Source organism: Stegodyphus dumicola, chromosome 11 (assembly GCF_044657685.1).
Source record: "Stegodyphus dumicola isolate Sdum_Otavi_A_Nest chromosome 11, ASM4465768v1".
NCBI classification, from domain to species: domain Eukaryota; kingdom Metazoa; phylum Arthropoda; class Arachnida; order Araneae; family Eresidae; genus Stegodyphus; species Stegodyphus dumicola.
The window spans coordinates 83,811,396-83,825,543 of record NC_140778.1 but is presented as its reverse complement, the minus strand read 5'-3'; the positions used below and the strand labels follow the sequence as shown (position 1 = coordinate 83,825,543).

At 32.4% G+C, this 14,148-nt stretch overlaps 1 protein-coding gene across 2 annotated transcripts in view; it reads right to left on the bottom strand.

Annotated features, from left to right (window-relative positions):
- Positions 1 to 14,148, bottom strand: part of mael (germ-plasm component protein maelstrom) — a 77,591-nt gene that overhangs the window by 44,226 nt on the left and 19,217 nt on the right. For both annotated transcript variants that reach the window (XR_004757268.2, XM_035353236.2), the window contains exons 4-5: positions 10,863 to 11,012; positions 7,103 to 7,144 (exon numbers count right to left, since the gene is read on the bottom strand). Coding sequence is in view for 1 of the 2 variants with exons in the window: in XM_035353236.2 (XP_035209127.1) it covers positions 7,103 to 7,144; positions 10,863 to 11,012 (192 nt within the window). In the remaining variant the exon portion in view is untranslated. The remainder of the gene's footprint in view (positions 1 to 7,102; positions 7,145 to 10,862; positions 11,013 to 14,148) is intronic.

The window sequence follows — 14,148 nt, the reverse complement described above, 5'->3', positions numbered from 1 at the left end:
TGTCACAAGGTCAGACAGGTACATTCCATTGTCAGCAAGTATAAAGCGGGGCATGCAACAGGATACTGAAGATGTTTCACTTCTGAAGATTACTGTTCATTTCATGGAAATAAGTTCCTGATAACCTGTGCAAGATGACAGTGTATTAAAAATGTTCCTTTAATGATTCTGATTGTAAATAATTTTTCTTTTAGTTCTAAAGTAAGATTTTTACGTCTTTAACTTCACAGCCTTGACTTTCATGATAGTCTGATATTACAATTCTATTAAAGAGCAGTATTATTTATATAACAGAGCACTACATTTAATATTTATTATTACATTGATGAGTTATTTCATAAAGTCGTATGCAGATGAAAACTAATAATTTGCAAACAGGGTTTGTACTTATTTCTGCAAAAGGAAATTAAGTACTGTTAAGGACCTATGAATAAACTGGAATAAAATAAATTGAAGTAATCCATGCTCGAACTTTGCTTTTATAATACCATTCTAAAAATAAAACAGATACATACAAAGAATTTATTATTCATAATCTAATATTAGATGTAACTATTAAACAAATCTGATAATAAAATCAACTTCATAAAATTTATCAAGTAATTAGCATTAAATTTCTAAATTTGTTGAAATATTTATATTTTACATTTATAATAGATATATTTTTAAGAAAATCAGTGACATTTTATTTAAGTTTTACAAATTTTGTTGATTCTTTTACACCTCCTTTTGTTCTGTGCTTATTCAGTCCAGTATAGTTTGTATGATTTTATATTGTGCAGCATAAGTTAAAAGGAGAAGTAAAATCATAATCAACATGACTCATAAGATTGGCTTTTGCCACTGCTGCTGCTTGAGTGAAATTAGTTAATCAGAACATGGATACTGTTAGATATGGGACTACGCAGCAGACGTCCTACTTGTGCGCCTATGTTGACCAAGCATCATTGCCAACTATGCCTACAGTGGGCCCGGGAACATCGAGACTGGACCATAGATAAGTGGACGACAGCTGTCTGGTCTCCTTATATCCATGCTCCACAATTGTGGTCGGATGAATCACGCTTCATCATTCATCAAGGTTATGTCATGGTATGTTGTCTTCCAGTTAAACAGTTGCTCCCCCTTGTACAGAAGGTCATCCACAGTCTGGTTGTACAGTATAATGCTTTTGGGAATGTCCTCATGGTTGGCTCGGAGACCCTTAGTTGTGGTAGAACAGACCATGAAAGCTGTGGACTATCTGAACATAACTGTAGATCAGTTGTACCTTTAAAAGGTATCTGTTTTCCCAACTGGAAATGGAATCTTCCAGTAAGGCAACACACCATGTCACAAGGCTCGAATTGTGTTAGAGTGGTTTGAGAAGCATAAGGATGAATTTCAATTAATGCCCAAGCCAGCTAACGTACTAGATCTTAACCCGATAAAGCACATTTCTGATGCCATGGAGTAGCAGCTCAGAGCTCAAACACCACCATATCAGATTACCTTGACTTTGCCTGACTGCTGTTTAAAACATTTGGTGCAATCTGTTTCCAGTGATTTACCAAGAACTTGCGGCATCCATGCCAAAGCAAATTATAGCTGTTTTGCAGGCCAAAGGTCATGCAACGTATTATTGAGTAGGTGGTCATAAAATTTTAGCCCTTCAGTGTTTATACACAGCAACACAGGATATATAAAGTTAATACATACATGCATGAGTGAATTAAAAACTTCAATTCTTAATTATGCGTAAAGTGCTAAATTAGTACTGAACAGCAATAGAAAATTCATATTCAAGACATTAAACATCAGCTCGTATGTTCATAAATTAAAATAGTTCATATATCTTTTGTGCTACACTGGTTCTGATACTGTGTAAAAAACATTCATTAGCATATTATTTGCTTATGAAATACCGTTACGCTAAAAAAATAAATGCTGTAGTAAACTATTGAACCCTGATTAAGTTTATACTCTGCGCAACACAATTCTTTGCCAGCCTGAAAAAGTGCAACAACTATGTTTCAAATATTCTGTATTCAGTGATGTTCCTTCATTAAATATCTGCTAAATGCTTGTGGACTGTAGTTTGGAAACTTTATATGCAGCCCTTCTGTTATCTGACACTTTGCCAATTAGTGCTGAAGAGTGTCTTGCTCGCCACACAAGCAAAGGTCAGAGTTTGAAATCCCAAATCTGTAGAAATAGGTCGTTTCGGAGCTGAATGGAAAACTGAATTTTGGAGCTGACTGATTTTTGAATGCTTCTTTTCACTAGAAAGATATGCATTATATGTCTTTGCATTTGCTTACTTTTCAGTGGCTTTTCAGCGTACATGATGCACTGAACCATGTAAGATGAATCTTTTAAATTGTCACTTTTCAATTTCTTTCTTAATATAAAACTTCCTTTTTAGAGATACCTGTTCATGCGATAAGGTTTGAACCACTTCTGCAATTTTCCATGCTTGTGTCAAGTGAGAAGAAAATAAAAGGGAAAACAAATATATTAAAAGAAACATTTCTAGGATAAAAAGCAGAAAATTTTAAAAAATTCATTTCCACATTTTTAAAAAATTCTCCAATAAATAAATTCATAATAAACTTGCAGTAAAACATATTCATCAAGTGTGTATACTCAAAAGATTCATTTTGTCACATTTTCTGGAGTGATACGTGTATAAATCTGGCCTTCAAATCCTTCAGAGTGCAGGTTTAAAATCTGAAATAAAAATTATCCCTACCAGATGTATAAGATCAAAAAGCCAGATTTTTTAAACGGTTAGGTTAATTAACCTTTTGCCGCACCTAAAAATTTCCTTCTGTATGCACAGAAAAATTGAATGAAAAAGGATTCATAGGTTACTCTGAACCTTCTTAATTTATAGTAGATGACAGCCCAACACAAACCAGTCCATATATTTTGGCCATGTTTGGTTTTTAAAGACCATCACTTTTCAAAGAAATCTTCCAGATTTTTTCTAGGATATAAAAGGAATGATTTGAAAAGAAATTTCTATGTTATTTTCTTGGCTGTATGCTAATCTCCTTATTCTATATTAGTTTTAAATTTTTACCTCGAAATCTTGCCTAAAATCGAATGGCGGACATCAGGTGTGCCCACAGTGGAATCACTCAAAGACTAGGACAAAACCAACAACTGTATCTTTGTCTTTCTGCAGCTCTCCGGTCTGCTCATTCATAATAGAAAAAGGTGGGCCTACATCTGTTTCATTTCCTGTTCTCCTCTTTTTTTTTGGGAAGGGGGGAAGGGGAGGTTTGGTTATCAACTAAGAAATTGTTAGGTGATTTTCTGAAGGTCAGGGGTAATTTTATCAGTTAGCTGTTTGGTTTTTCACTAGAGCAGTTCTCTTTTTCTCTTTCGTTCAAAGAAGTTTTGTTAGCGCCTAGTTTTGAATTGTAGATGTTTATTTAATTTTATTTTATAGTTTATAATTTCTAATTGTAGATATAATACTTTTTTTTTTACTTTTAATTATTTTGCAAATGGATCGGAGAGGGTGACCATTTCTGAAACACTGAAAGTGCTACATAAATTGCCTTAGTGAATCTGATATGGATCCCGGTACACGTGCAAAATATGGAATGATGGATGGTGCTTTTTCAAAAGTGGTGTCACTTTTTTTGAAAAGTACCACCATGAAAAAAAAAAAAAAAAAAAAAAAAAAAGACGAATACATAAATATGAAATGTAAATAATGTAACTATCATATATGCAAGTTACTTTTTTTTCCCATTTATATGCATGTAATCATCATATAATCAAGAAAAGCTTTTTTAGCAGGCCTCCCCGTGGCACACTCTGGGTAATGCTAAATCTGCTATGGTATTTAGAATCTAGTGTTTTATAATTGTAGGCAAAATCTCTTACTCTTTTTGGCATATCCCAGCAATGCTCGTTTCAGCACACTTTTCAAAGCTCTATTCATTCAATGTGCACACCCCCAGAATTAAAACGATAAGTGCCATCTTCGCAAAATTTTACCTATGTACTCTTCTAGGCCTGATTATACAGCCTACCTTTATTTTTGGTTGAAATTCCAACTTTAAAAGGTAGTATGCTGGAAAGGGTTAAGGGAAAGGAACACAAAGGCTATCAGCCTACGAAAGCGATGCCTTTGTGGAGGGCTTTTTAAGGGAAAGTAGCTCATTTTTCCACAGGGTTCATAGCCACATTTTAGTTAAAAAAATAAGCACCTATAAGCACTTTTTAAGAAAAAAAATAAGCACCTATAAGCACTTTTTAAGAAAAAAAATAAGCACCTGTCTAATTACATTATACACAACTGCATAACCTTAAAAATTAGATTCGTAATTTAAAATATGAGAAATGAAGTACTTATTAAGAGAGAATAAGCATTACCTCAACCACGGAAAATAACTTTTTTTTTTAATTTTAAATAACAGTTCAATTTACAAAACTAGTTTACAATGAGAGAAAAAAAACTATGCAAAACTAAACTATATTACAAGATTTAATGATGAAATTTCAGTTCAAAATAGAGGAAATAAATAATAATAAGGCATATTTATTCTATTCGTTTGGAACTTAATAATAAATACAATTTATTTTTCCACTTCTAAATTTTCATCGTATATATCAGTTTTCCCTTAACAGATAATGCAAGCAAAGTAATTTAAATAAAAAAGAGGAACATTTCTGAAATCAGAAGACAGAAATTTGCTTTATGCAGTCATCCTTTAACAGTAAAAGCTTAACTATCTGCATACTTGAAAATTGGCGAATATTCGGACAGTCAAGCGTAACTTTAAAAAGAGGAGCGGAGGGGGGGGGGGATAGACTGTAGCCGTTCTTTAGATTTTTCCGCTAAATAAATGCTTTTGACATTTCGATATGTGCATAAACAAACATAATATATAAACAAACCAACGGAACAGAAAAATATTCTGCTTTGCAAGCACAGTAAAACTCTTTTAAGTTTTCATAAACAAATCTCGGACCGAACATCAAAATTAATTATCTCTGCAAAATATCCCAAACGTTATTGCGCAATACGTGCGACCTAATTCTTCCCTAAATAATATTACGCAATCGGATTCAACAGCTGCCGGTATTGGGAGAATAAAGAACTAAATAAAGGAAAAGAAAGAAGACTTACCAATCTGGGCTGTTTTTCATTCTAATTTTGCGTTAAATTTCCGGAATAGAATCATTCTTCGCTTGGGTTGGTAGACTGCAGAACTTTTAGTCCTATTCAATCCAGATTGAAAAGTGGGGGGAAAAAAGGGGGTCTGTTGCTTGTTTTGCAGCGAACTGTAACAGTTTCAATATTCGAGATTTTGCGGAGAAAGTGGAAAACCTCCCAACCTTCGTACTGTATAATGTATTGGCCAAAAAAATGAAATTATTTTGACTATTCGATTACTTTCCCTTTATTTAAGCCATTCCGAATATTATTCCTTAGAAAGCTAATCTGTTTTAAAACACAACCATTTTTGGAAGTTTACTATACTTCAGCAGTTACTGCAACTATATTATTATAAACATTCATACATATACTCATAATATAAGCATAATGATCATAATAAACACGAATATGAACTGACCAAGCAGAATGAAAATGAAAATTATTAAGACCTTGATAGAAATTCAAATGTGTGTAATATTTGGTGGGAGGAAAGAATGTCGAATGTTGCGGAATTTTCTACTGCTTTCGCAATTCTTTGGCCAACAGAACGACGGCCACCTGTCTATACTCTCCATGCACACCAAAGGTTATGTTAATGCAGAGAAAGGGGAAAAGCTATTTCCGGGAGTATGATTCACCATCTGACATTCCATATTAGGAAGAAAAGTTGTTTATTTAGTTTTGGCTTTGGTACGGGGAAAAATTCCGCGTTCATTTAAAAAAAAAAAAAAAAAAAAAGTACTAAAAGCAAAAAATAAGCACTAAAAAAAAGAAGGGCTTTAAAGAAAAAGTAAGCACCTATAAGGGCCTTTATATTTTATTTTCAAATATAAAGACTTATAAGAACTTATAAGGACTGCTACGAACCCTGTCCCATTACACATGAGGAAAACCACAAAAACCAACCATGCACCCAGCCTGTTTACCAGGATTTGATCCCAGGTCTAACTGCCAATGTCTGACATCTTTGCCACACAGTCACTAGTCAACTAGATATTTGTAAGGAAAAAGTATAAAGAGAATTTTATGGAGAAAATTGACACACATTGGAATAATCTGAAACAAGGGAAAAACTCTCAGAAAAACATAAAAGACAAATGAAATTAATTTTTAAATAATTATATTACCTTTTTGCTTTTACTAAGAAGTGTTTCAGAAACTGTGCTTTCAATAAGATACATTTATTATCTTGTTTATTTTTCAAAATAAAATATTATGAAGTCACCAAGGAGGAAAAATAATATCACTAAAATATGACAGAAAAAAATTAAACTGTTTTCTTCTATTGTTATTTCTTAAATATAATTTTATATATTATCATTTTAATATTTATCAATGTTTTTATGTTTGAAATAAACAAAAAAAAGTTGTAAATCTCCCAATTAAAAATTTAGCATACAAACTGATCTTAAAACCAGCAAAATGTCGATAAATCGCTAAATTTAGCAAAACATAATAAAAGAATACATATCCCGAAAAGAGAAAATACGTTTTTGATGTAATACTTTGTGAACTTTTCACTCACAAAAAAAAAAAGAATGTTTTTTGAAATGTCTCTGTTTTGATCAAAGTACAGCCTTCTGACAAGAAACTGGAGTTATCTTCCCCTTTATATTAGAAGCAGGAATGAATTCAAGCAATAACTCAAATACATATTTGTCGATTATTTGCCAAAAAAAAAAAAAAAAAAAAAAAAAAAAATCCTCCAAAATGTTAATTCACACTCAGAATAGCAGTTGCAAAAAACAGACAGAAAAGTTAAATAAAATAAAATTAAGGACTTTAAAGAACTAAAAACTGTTCCCATAAAACTTGGACTTTTTCAAACTTTTAAGGACTACGAACTCTGAGCAAATTCATCCAAAGAAAATAAATTTTCAAGCTAATTGCAGCTATTCCTCTATTTACAAGACTATATAAAAAAGATGAAAGTTTTTAACTTACTGAGTCGCTTAGCAATTCCAGTATAGCCATGAGGAATGCCACCTGAAAAAAAAAATTTTTAGACCTGCAAAACATGAAACTTAAAATTTAAAAATAATAATTACAGTCTAGCACTTAAGTCTTGAATATAACTTTATTCTGAATTATACTTTAAATGCATCATTATTAAAAATTCTATGCACTGCTTCTTTACTTAGCCTTTGATCAATACAAATATACCAAGAGAAAATCCATATAAATATTGGATTTTTGCTAAATTAAATAGGAAAATTTTCTGAGTATTGTAGCGACAACTACATTCCAGTTTTAACAAAAGAATATACCAGATTCCTACTCTAACAAAATAATAAATTTACTTTCCAAAAAGTTCCCACATTAACAGCTTTAACAATTCCAAAAATTAACTTCACTAATAAAAAAACAATAAGGGGGGAAAATTACAATTTAATGTGATCATAGTCTCACTCAAATACTTTTCTAATTTTGTTTAAGCTATGGAAATGGAAAAAACAGAAAAAGTTTAAACAATTTCAACTAACTTTTGACATGATTTTTCATACATCAAACCTCAGCATGCAATGCTTTAATGATCTACCTGAGAAAAGTTGTTATATGTGTTAATATTATGAACTCTAATTTATTTTAAGCTTTTGTTTTATACTATTTCTCTGAAATGCCTTTTAATCTTTTTCCTGTATTAATATTTGTTTGCATGTGAGATGTCGAATTTGCATAATTTAGCAGCATCGCACTGTAGTTAAAAACAATATTCTAAAAATGAAATGTTATGTCACTGCTTGTCAGCACTTCGCACATTGTAAAAGGCAATAAATGGTTTCCTGATTGCTTAAAGTTAAATAATTAAATTTTATGGAGTTCTGCATCACTGACTTAATAATACTTTAAGAATATGGCTTTTATTATCCTTCTTTCTGTAAATTAGAGATCTTCAACCTAGGGTCCATCGAAGATATTTTAGTGGCTCGCTAAGCCTTCTCGATAAATTAAAAATGACTCTCAATACAACTGTCCCAAATTCTTTGCTTTTCTTTAATTTGTCCCAAAGAAAAGTTTGTGAGATCTTTGATATTTATTTCAAATAACTCTGCTTTTGTTGAGGGTCAATATATTTTAAACACCCCACCATGTTGATACTTTTGAGTAAAATAAAAAAACGCACACACACACACAAAAATCACGCTCAGGGTCTTTCTCATAACTTTGGAATTGTTGTGATTGGTTGGATATAAGCAGAGTTTCACACAGTCGATTTAAGTAAGGTTACTCATCCTTGCTTCAGATTTTGAAATTCAGAAGTGTTTTTGGTCTTTGAATGTGCAATGGTAAGCCATAATTAAAAAAAAAAAAAAGTTGAAGTGGAAATGCAATTTTTTCGAGAAAAGTTGCCTCCTTTTTTGTTGAATGCAAGTGTAAGGTAGTTTGGCTTACTTGCACCAAGAGTGAGGCTCTGATGAAAGTAAATAACATCAAAGGGCTTTACGATACTACACACAGTGGGAAATATTCTGCATTGGAAAGGCATATCCAAAGCGATAAAGTCAGAGACTCGAAATCAGAATTGAATTGTTAGCATAGCAGCCTTTTTTCTTCAGCGCAAATCAAGAACCTGAAAAAAAATGTTCATGTTAGCTACAAAATAGGAGAGAAAAAATGGTAAACGTGGAAACTTTCATTGATGGAGAGTTTGTAAAAGCATGTCTTCATTGTGCAGTTGATGTGCTTTGAAGATCTCAGATTAAGCTATTTTGGACATTAGCTTATCTGGTGTGACAGAAGTGAGATGCATGAAAGATCTAACAGCAGATATATTCATTAAGTTAAAATTTAAATGCAAGATTTTTGTACCTTATTCTGTTGTGATGGATGAATCAGCAGATGCGACAGATACTGCACAGGCAGCCATTTTTATTTGTGGCATTGACAGGAATTTAGTAGGAACTAAGGTTAATAGCAATCATAGAAAATTAGCCTGTGTTATTGTAGCTTTAAATAGGAGATCAAATTTGTTGAGGCTGACAAAACCTTGGCTAAATGTGATTTAAGACTGTCATAACCAGAGATGATGTCCTTTTATAGCTAGACAAAAACCAGGTGTAATAACATTACTCAAATCTAATGTGAAGGCATGTGGAAATAGTATTATGATGGCTTTTAACTGTTTTCACCCATCAAAAAAATTTGTGCCCTTCTCAAACTTCAAACTAGTGACGACTATTGTTGTTAACTGGTTAATTTCATTCAATCCAAAGAATTTAATCACAGGCAATTTCAACACTTCCTGAGTGATCTGAAAGCTGAATACAGTGCATTATGTAGAAATATGTTGGTCGAGCAGAGGAAAGTTGCTTTAGCTCCTGTTTCTCTTGAAAGACAAAGTTCAACAATTCATGAAATCTAAAGGAAAATCCATTTGTGAGCTCCATGATGCGAAGTTAATATTAGGCTTTATATTTATTGGCGATTTACTGGCTTACCTCAATGTTTTGAACTATGCATAGTGGATAAAGTTTACTTGTTCATAGTCTTTACGACTCTGTGAAAGCTTTTGAGATAAAATTAATCCTATAAGAAAGCCAATTGCTAAATAAGAATTCTATTCACTTTCCAAAATTGATGGAGTTGGTAAATAAAGCAATAACATGAAACTCAGACGATTATGTACAGTGTGTTTCAAATCCGAGAGAGGAAATTCAAAAGCAGATGTTATAACTTCTGTGGGAATGAAAGTTTCATGAGAATATTTTTGCCATTCTTGGTAAATGTTTGAAAACGTTCTACCCAAACTTCAATTAGAATTTGAAGCTTTGTAGATTGACTATGAAAATGCAAGTTTCTCGAAATTCCTACATTAACTGACTTTTATTCGAACTATGTGTCCAAATAAATATCCAGGAACATGTAATCATGGATTGTTCATGTCTTCTAGCTTTGAAATACCTACATATGTAAGCAGTTTGCAGAGACTTTAGGTATTTTTTTAGAGCATGAGAGATGAAAAATGAGCAATGTCCTCCCTGGGACTCGAACCACGGATCTCTCGCATACGGACCGAGTGTGCTGACCACTAAACTACGAAGGCATGCTAAGGCGACGGGAGAAATACCTTATAAGTTGTCTAGTCAAATGAACACAAGATCATGTCTGAGAGATCAACATTTGGAGTATACTTTCTAAAATCGCAACAACACAGATTCTACTGGATATCAAAGCTTTAATAAAGCAAATGCCACGTTTTAAGATTGGAGTGACTTTCATCTCAGCCAGTAATGAGAGTTTTTTTTTTTTTTTTTTTTTTTTTTTTATTGTCAATGAATTTTGTAACATCACTATGTACTATATAACATGTCACCTTCATTTTCTTTCATAAAAAATAAATAAAAGCACAAAATATATTCATTCATATTCCACTAAGCTTTACTTTAACAAAAAACACAAAATACTGGATATTATAAAAACCAGTAACCTCAATCTCCCCTTAAAATTAACTGTAGTTTTCCAAACCTCCGTCATTTTTGTAAACTTTCTGCCTACACTTTGTAAACTTCCTGCCCTTAAGTCTTCCTCATATCTTTCAAATTATAAAAATGGTTTCCAGATCATTAAAGAAAATAAAAGGACAAAATAAGGTAAGACGTACGAAAGGTGAAATCTTCCTGAGTGAATCAATACGGCAATGATATGCTGAAGGATTAAATATTATAGAAAAACTGGGCAATATTTTTTAAAAGTGCATACAAACCAGGGTTTAGCAATTTATGGTATTCCGTCATTATTCCATGCTCAATTGAGTATTCCACTAATCCAACTTCAATTGGAATGTAAACATCTTCATCAGTATGGCAAAGGATATTGAAAGACAGAAAATGAATTAATTTTTTGGGCATAACCTCTGAAAGAGAATGCAGAAGATTAAAAATAATTATTGAAAATTGAGACAGTTTATTTACATTTTATAAAGAGTTGAAAAATACAAGGTCTCGCTATTAATTTCCAGGACTGACCTAACTGTAGAAGAATGGAAAGTCGGAAGATGGTGCTAATGATTGCATATTGAAGAGCATTTTCTTGTGCACGTGCAGTGCAATCGATGCCATTCTGAAGTAAGTGGTTCTCGTGGAAAGGTGCATTAAAACATAGCTCTTAAATTCCTATTGTTGAAGTGAAAATGGAGCAAAGAATTAAGATTAAATTTTGCTTCAAGTTGGTTGGTTGGTTGATTTTTTTAATGGCACAAAACCTTGAGGGTTAATATGCGCCAGACAAATGGTGAATAAAATTCAAGATGCAAAATGCACTGCATCAAGTGAATTGATGAAATGGACCTGTGATACTGATGAAGGCATGGAGAAATGACTTTGAAATGTCCATTCACTCCAGCAACAGGTAGATCAGGATAAAAGGAAAATAACTTCAGATCACATGGTTGCTTCAAATTGGGCAAGACAGCTGTGGAAACCTATGAAATGTTATTTCGATTTGAAAAGTCCAAAATCAAGGTCATGTTAATCGCTTTCTTCAATTGTGATGGGAGTCATTCATCATGAATTTCTTCCTCCTAACATGACTATCAATGGACAGTTCTACACAGAAGTTCTTGACCGACTTCGAAAACGAATTCGTAGAGTGAGGCCTCATTTTCAACAAAATGGGAGTTGGCTGCTGCTACATGACAATGCCCGCCCACACATTGCATTGCCTGTGAGGCAATTCTTAGCCCAGCAGGGTGTCGTAGAAATGCAGCATCCACCATACTCTCCAGACCTATCACCGGCAGACTTTTTTCTGTTTTCTAAGCTGAAAAATTTGCTGAAGGGAACAAGATTTCAGGATGTCAAAGCCATCAAGAAAACTGTAACGTCACTATTAAAGAGCATTCCAAAAGAGGACTTTAAAACTCCTTTTTGAAATTTTTACAGCTGAGCACAGGCGTGCATTATGGTTGATGGGGATTACTCTGAATCATATTAAATGGCTATGTGTTTAACTTTTTTTTCTTCTGAGTTATTCCACGAGTCCTGGAAATTAATAGCTGGACCTTGTATAATACCTGTATGAATACTGATATTTGTAGGTATTTAAAAAATAAATTAGGAAAAGAAATCAAAGCTGCTGGAGAAAATTAATATTTCTTGGAACAAAAATTTATGTAAACCATAAGATTTCAAAGTTTTAAGGATGATGTTTTACTACTTCAATTTTATTGAGCAAAAAGTGTGTTTGCGTTTATTTATTTGTTAAATTACAGAAGTTAAATGACAACAAAAGAAAAATAAATATAATATTTGTTTTAATATCGAATCTTATGAAATTAGTGGCATATTTCATTTAAAAAATACAAAAACTACTTGTATGGGCTACGCAAACTTTCTTTTTTACAATTTGAATTTAAAAAACACTGGCTTAAAACTGAATTAAAATGGCAATTAAAAACTATAATATTTTAATTTCATTTACAGCTATCACATGCATATAAAAATACTACAGAAATTATACAAAACTCCACATACAACTACCCATGTCTTGCTCATATTTGACTATACTCATTATAACAAGTGTTGTAGACCAAGGATGTCAAACTCGCGGCCCACAACAAACATTTTTGCGGCCCGGCCAATATATCGGCAAATAATAATATATAATAATAAAATAACATATCGACGAAGAAAAAAATGAAATGTTTACTGCTAAGTAATTAAAGATAATTTATTTAGTGTTGTTAGATTACTCACAGCGAGCTGATACACACACTACTTAAATTACAAATGCGTGTGAGTAGCTTGCGTTCGGCTACCTTCGGCTTTTGGGGGACACGTGCACTCAGAACTTGTACGCATCCCCTGATAGCCGAATGTGGCCGAACTCATGGTCTCAGTTTTCCAATCATAGTTTTGTACGATATATTGGTGCATGCACTTTACTTTATTATTAATTATTACTTAATTCATATTGTTACGGATTTCATAGTTATTTATTTATTTAGTTTTTTTTTATTTAGAATTGTAATTAGATTTGCTTCATGTTGCCTTAGCAACGCAGACGATTTTTGAAAAGACAGCTGCGTTGGAAGGTTAAAAATAGAACAACGCGTGCATTTAATACCTAATAAATAAATATCTCGTAATTGCTGTTGCCATCCACAAAAATCCAGATATTTATAGATGTTTCCAGTATATTCGAGAAATTAATTATAAAGCTTATAAAAGCAGAGAACAAACAACTCATCTCAGTAGTAGCTGTAGTTCTAGCGAACTGTTTGTTTACTTAATGCTGTGATTGATTTGTAGCGATTTCGCTGTGAGATAGAATTAGTTTCTCTGTTTTGAATTGATTTTTGCTAAACGTTTGACATTTTGTGATATTGTTAGAATATTTTTGAAGAAATATTTCAGCATTTTGATTTATCTCTTGTGGAAAGAATAAATTTTTGTTAACTTTTTAACGTTAACCGTGTTTATTCCAGCCCTTTGTATTCAGTATGTCTATATCAAAACCAAGTGGTAGTAAAATTAAACGAAAAATCGCTGACGAACATAGAATATTCCAAGTAAAATGGGAATTAGAATATTTTTGCTGTGAAATAAAAGATAAAATAATCTGCTTGATATGTAATAATACTATTAATGTACCAAAGTTATATAATATTAAACGTCATTGCGAACAACACAAATCGAAATATAACAATTACGAAGTATTAATGAGAGAAGAAAAGTTGAAAGAGCTCAAGTTAGGAGTGAAAAAGCAACAGTCCATGTTTAGTAAGGTATTGCAAGAAAGCGAAGCAGCGGTACATGCAAGTTACGTCTTGTCCGAGTTGATAGCTAAACATTCGCCTTTTACTGATGGTGATTTCATCAAGGAATGCCTAATGAAAGCTGGAGAAATTGTTTGTCCTGGAAATGTGAAGGCTTTTCAATCAATTTCATTGTCTCGAAATACAGTTGCGGAAAGAGTTACTGATTTCGCCATGAATTTAAGTGATCAGATCAAAGCAAAATCATCTAGTTTCGAAAGTTTCTCCATTGCCT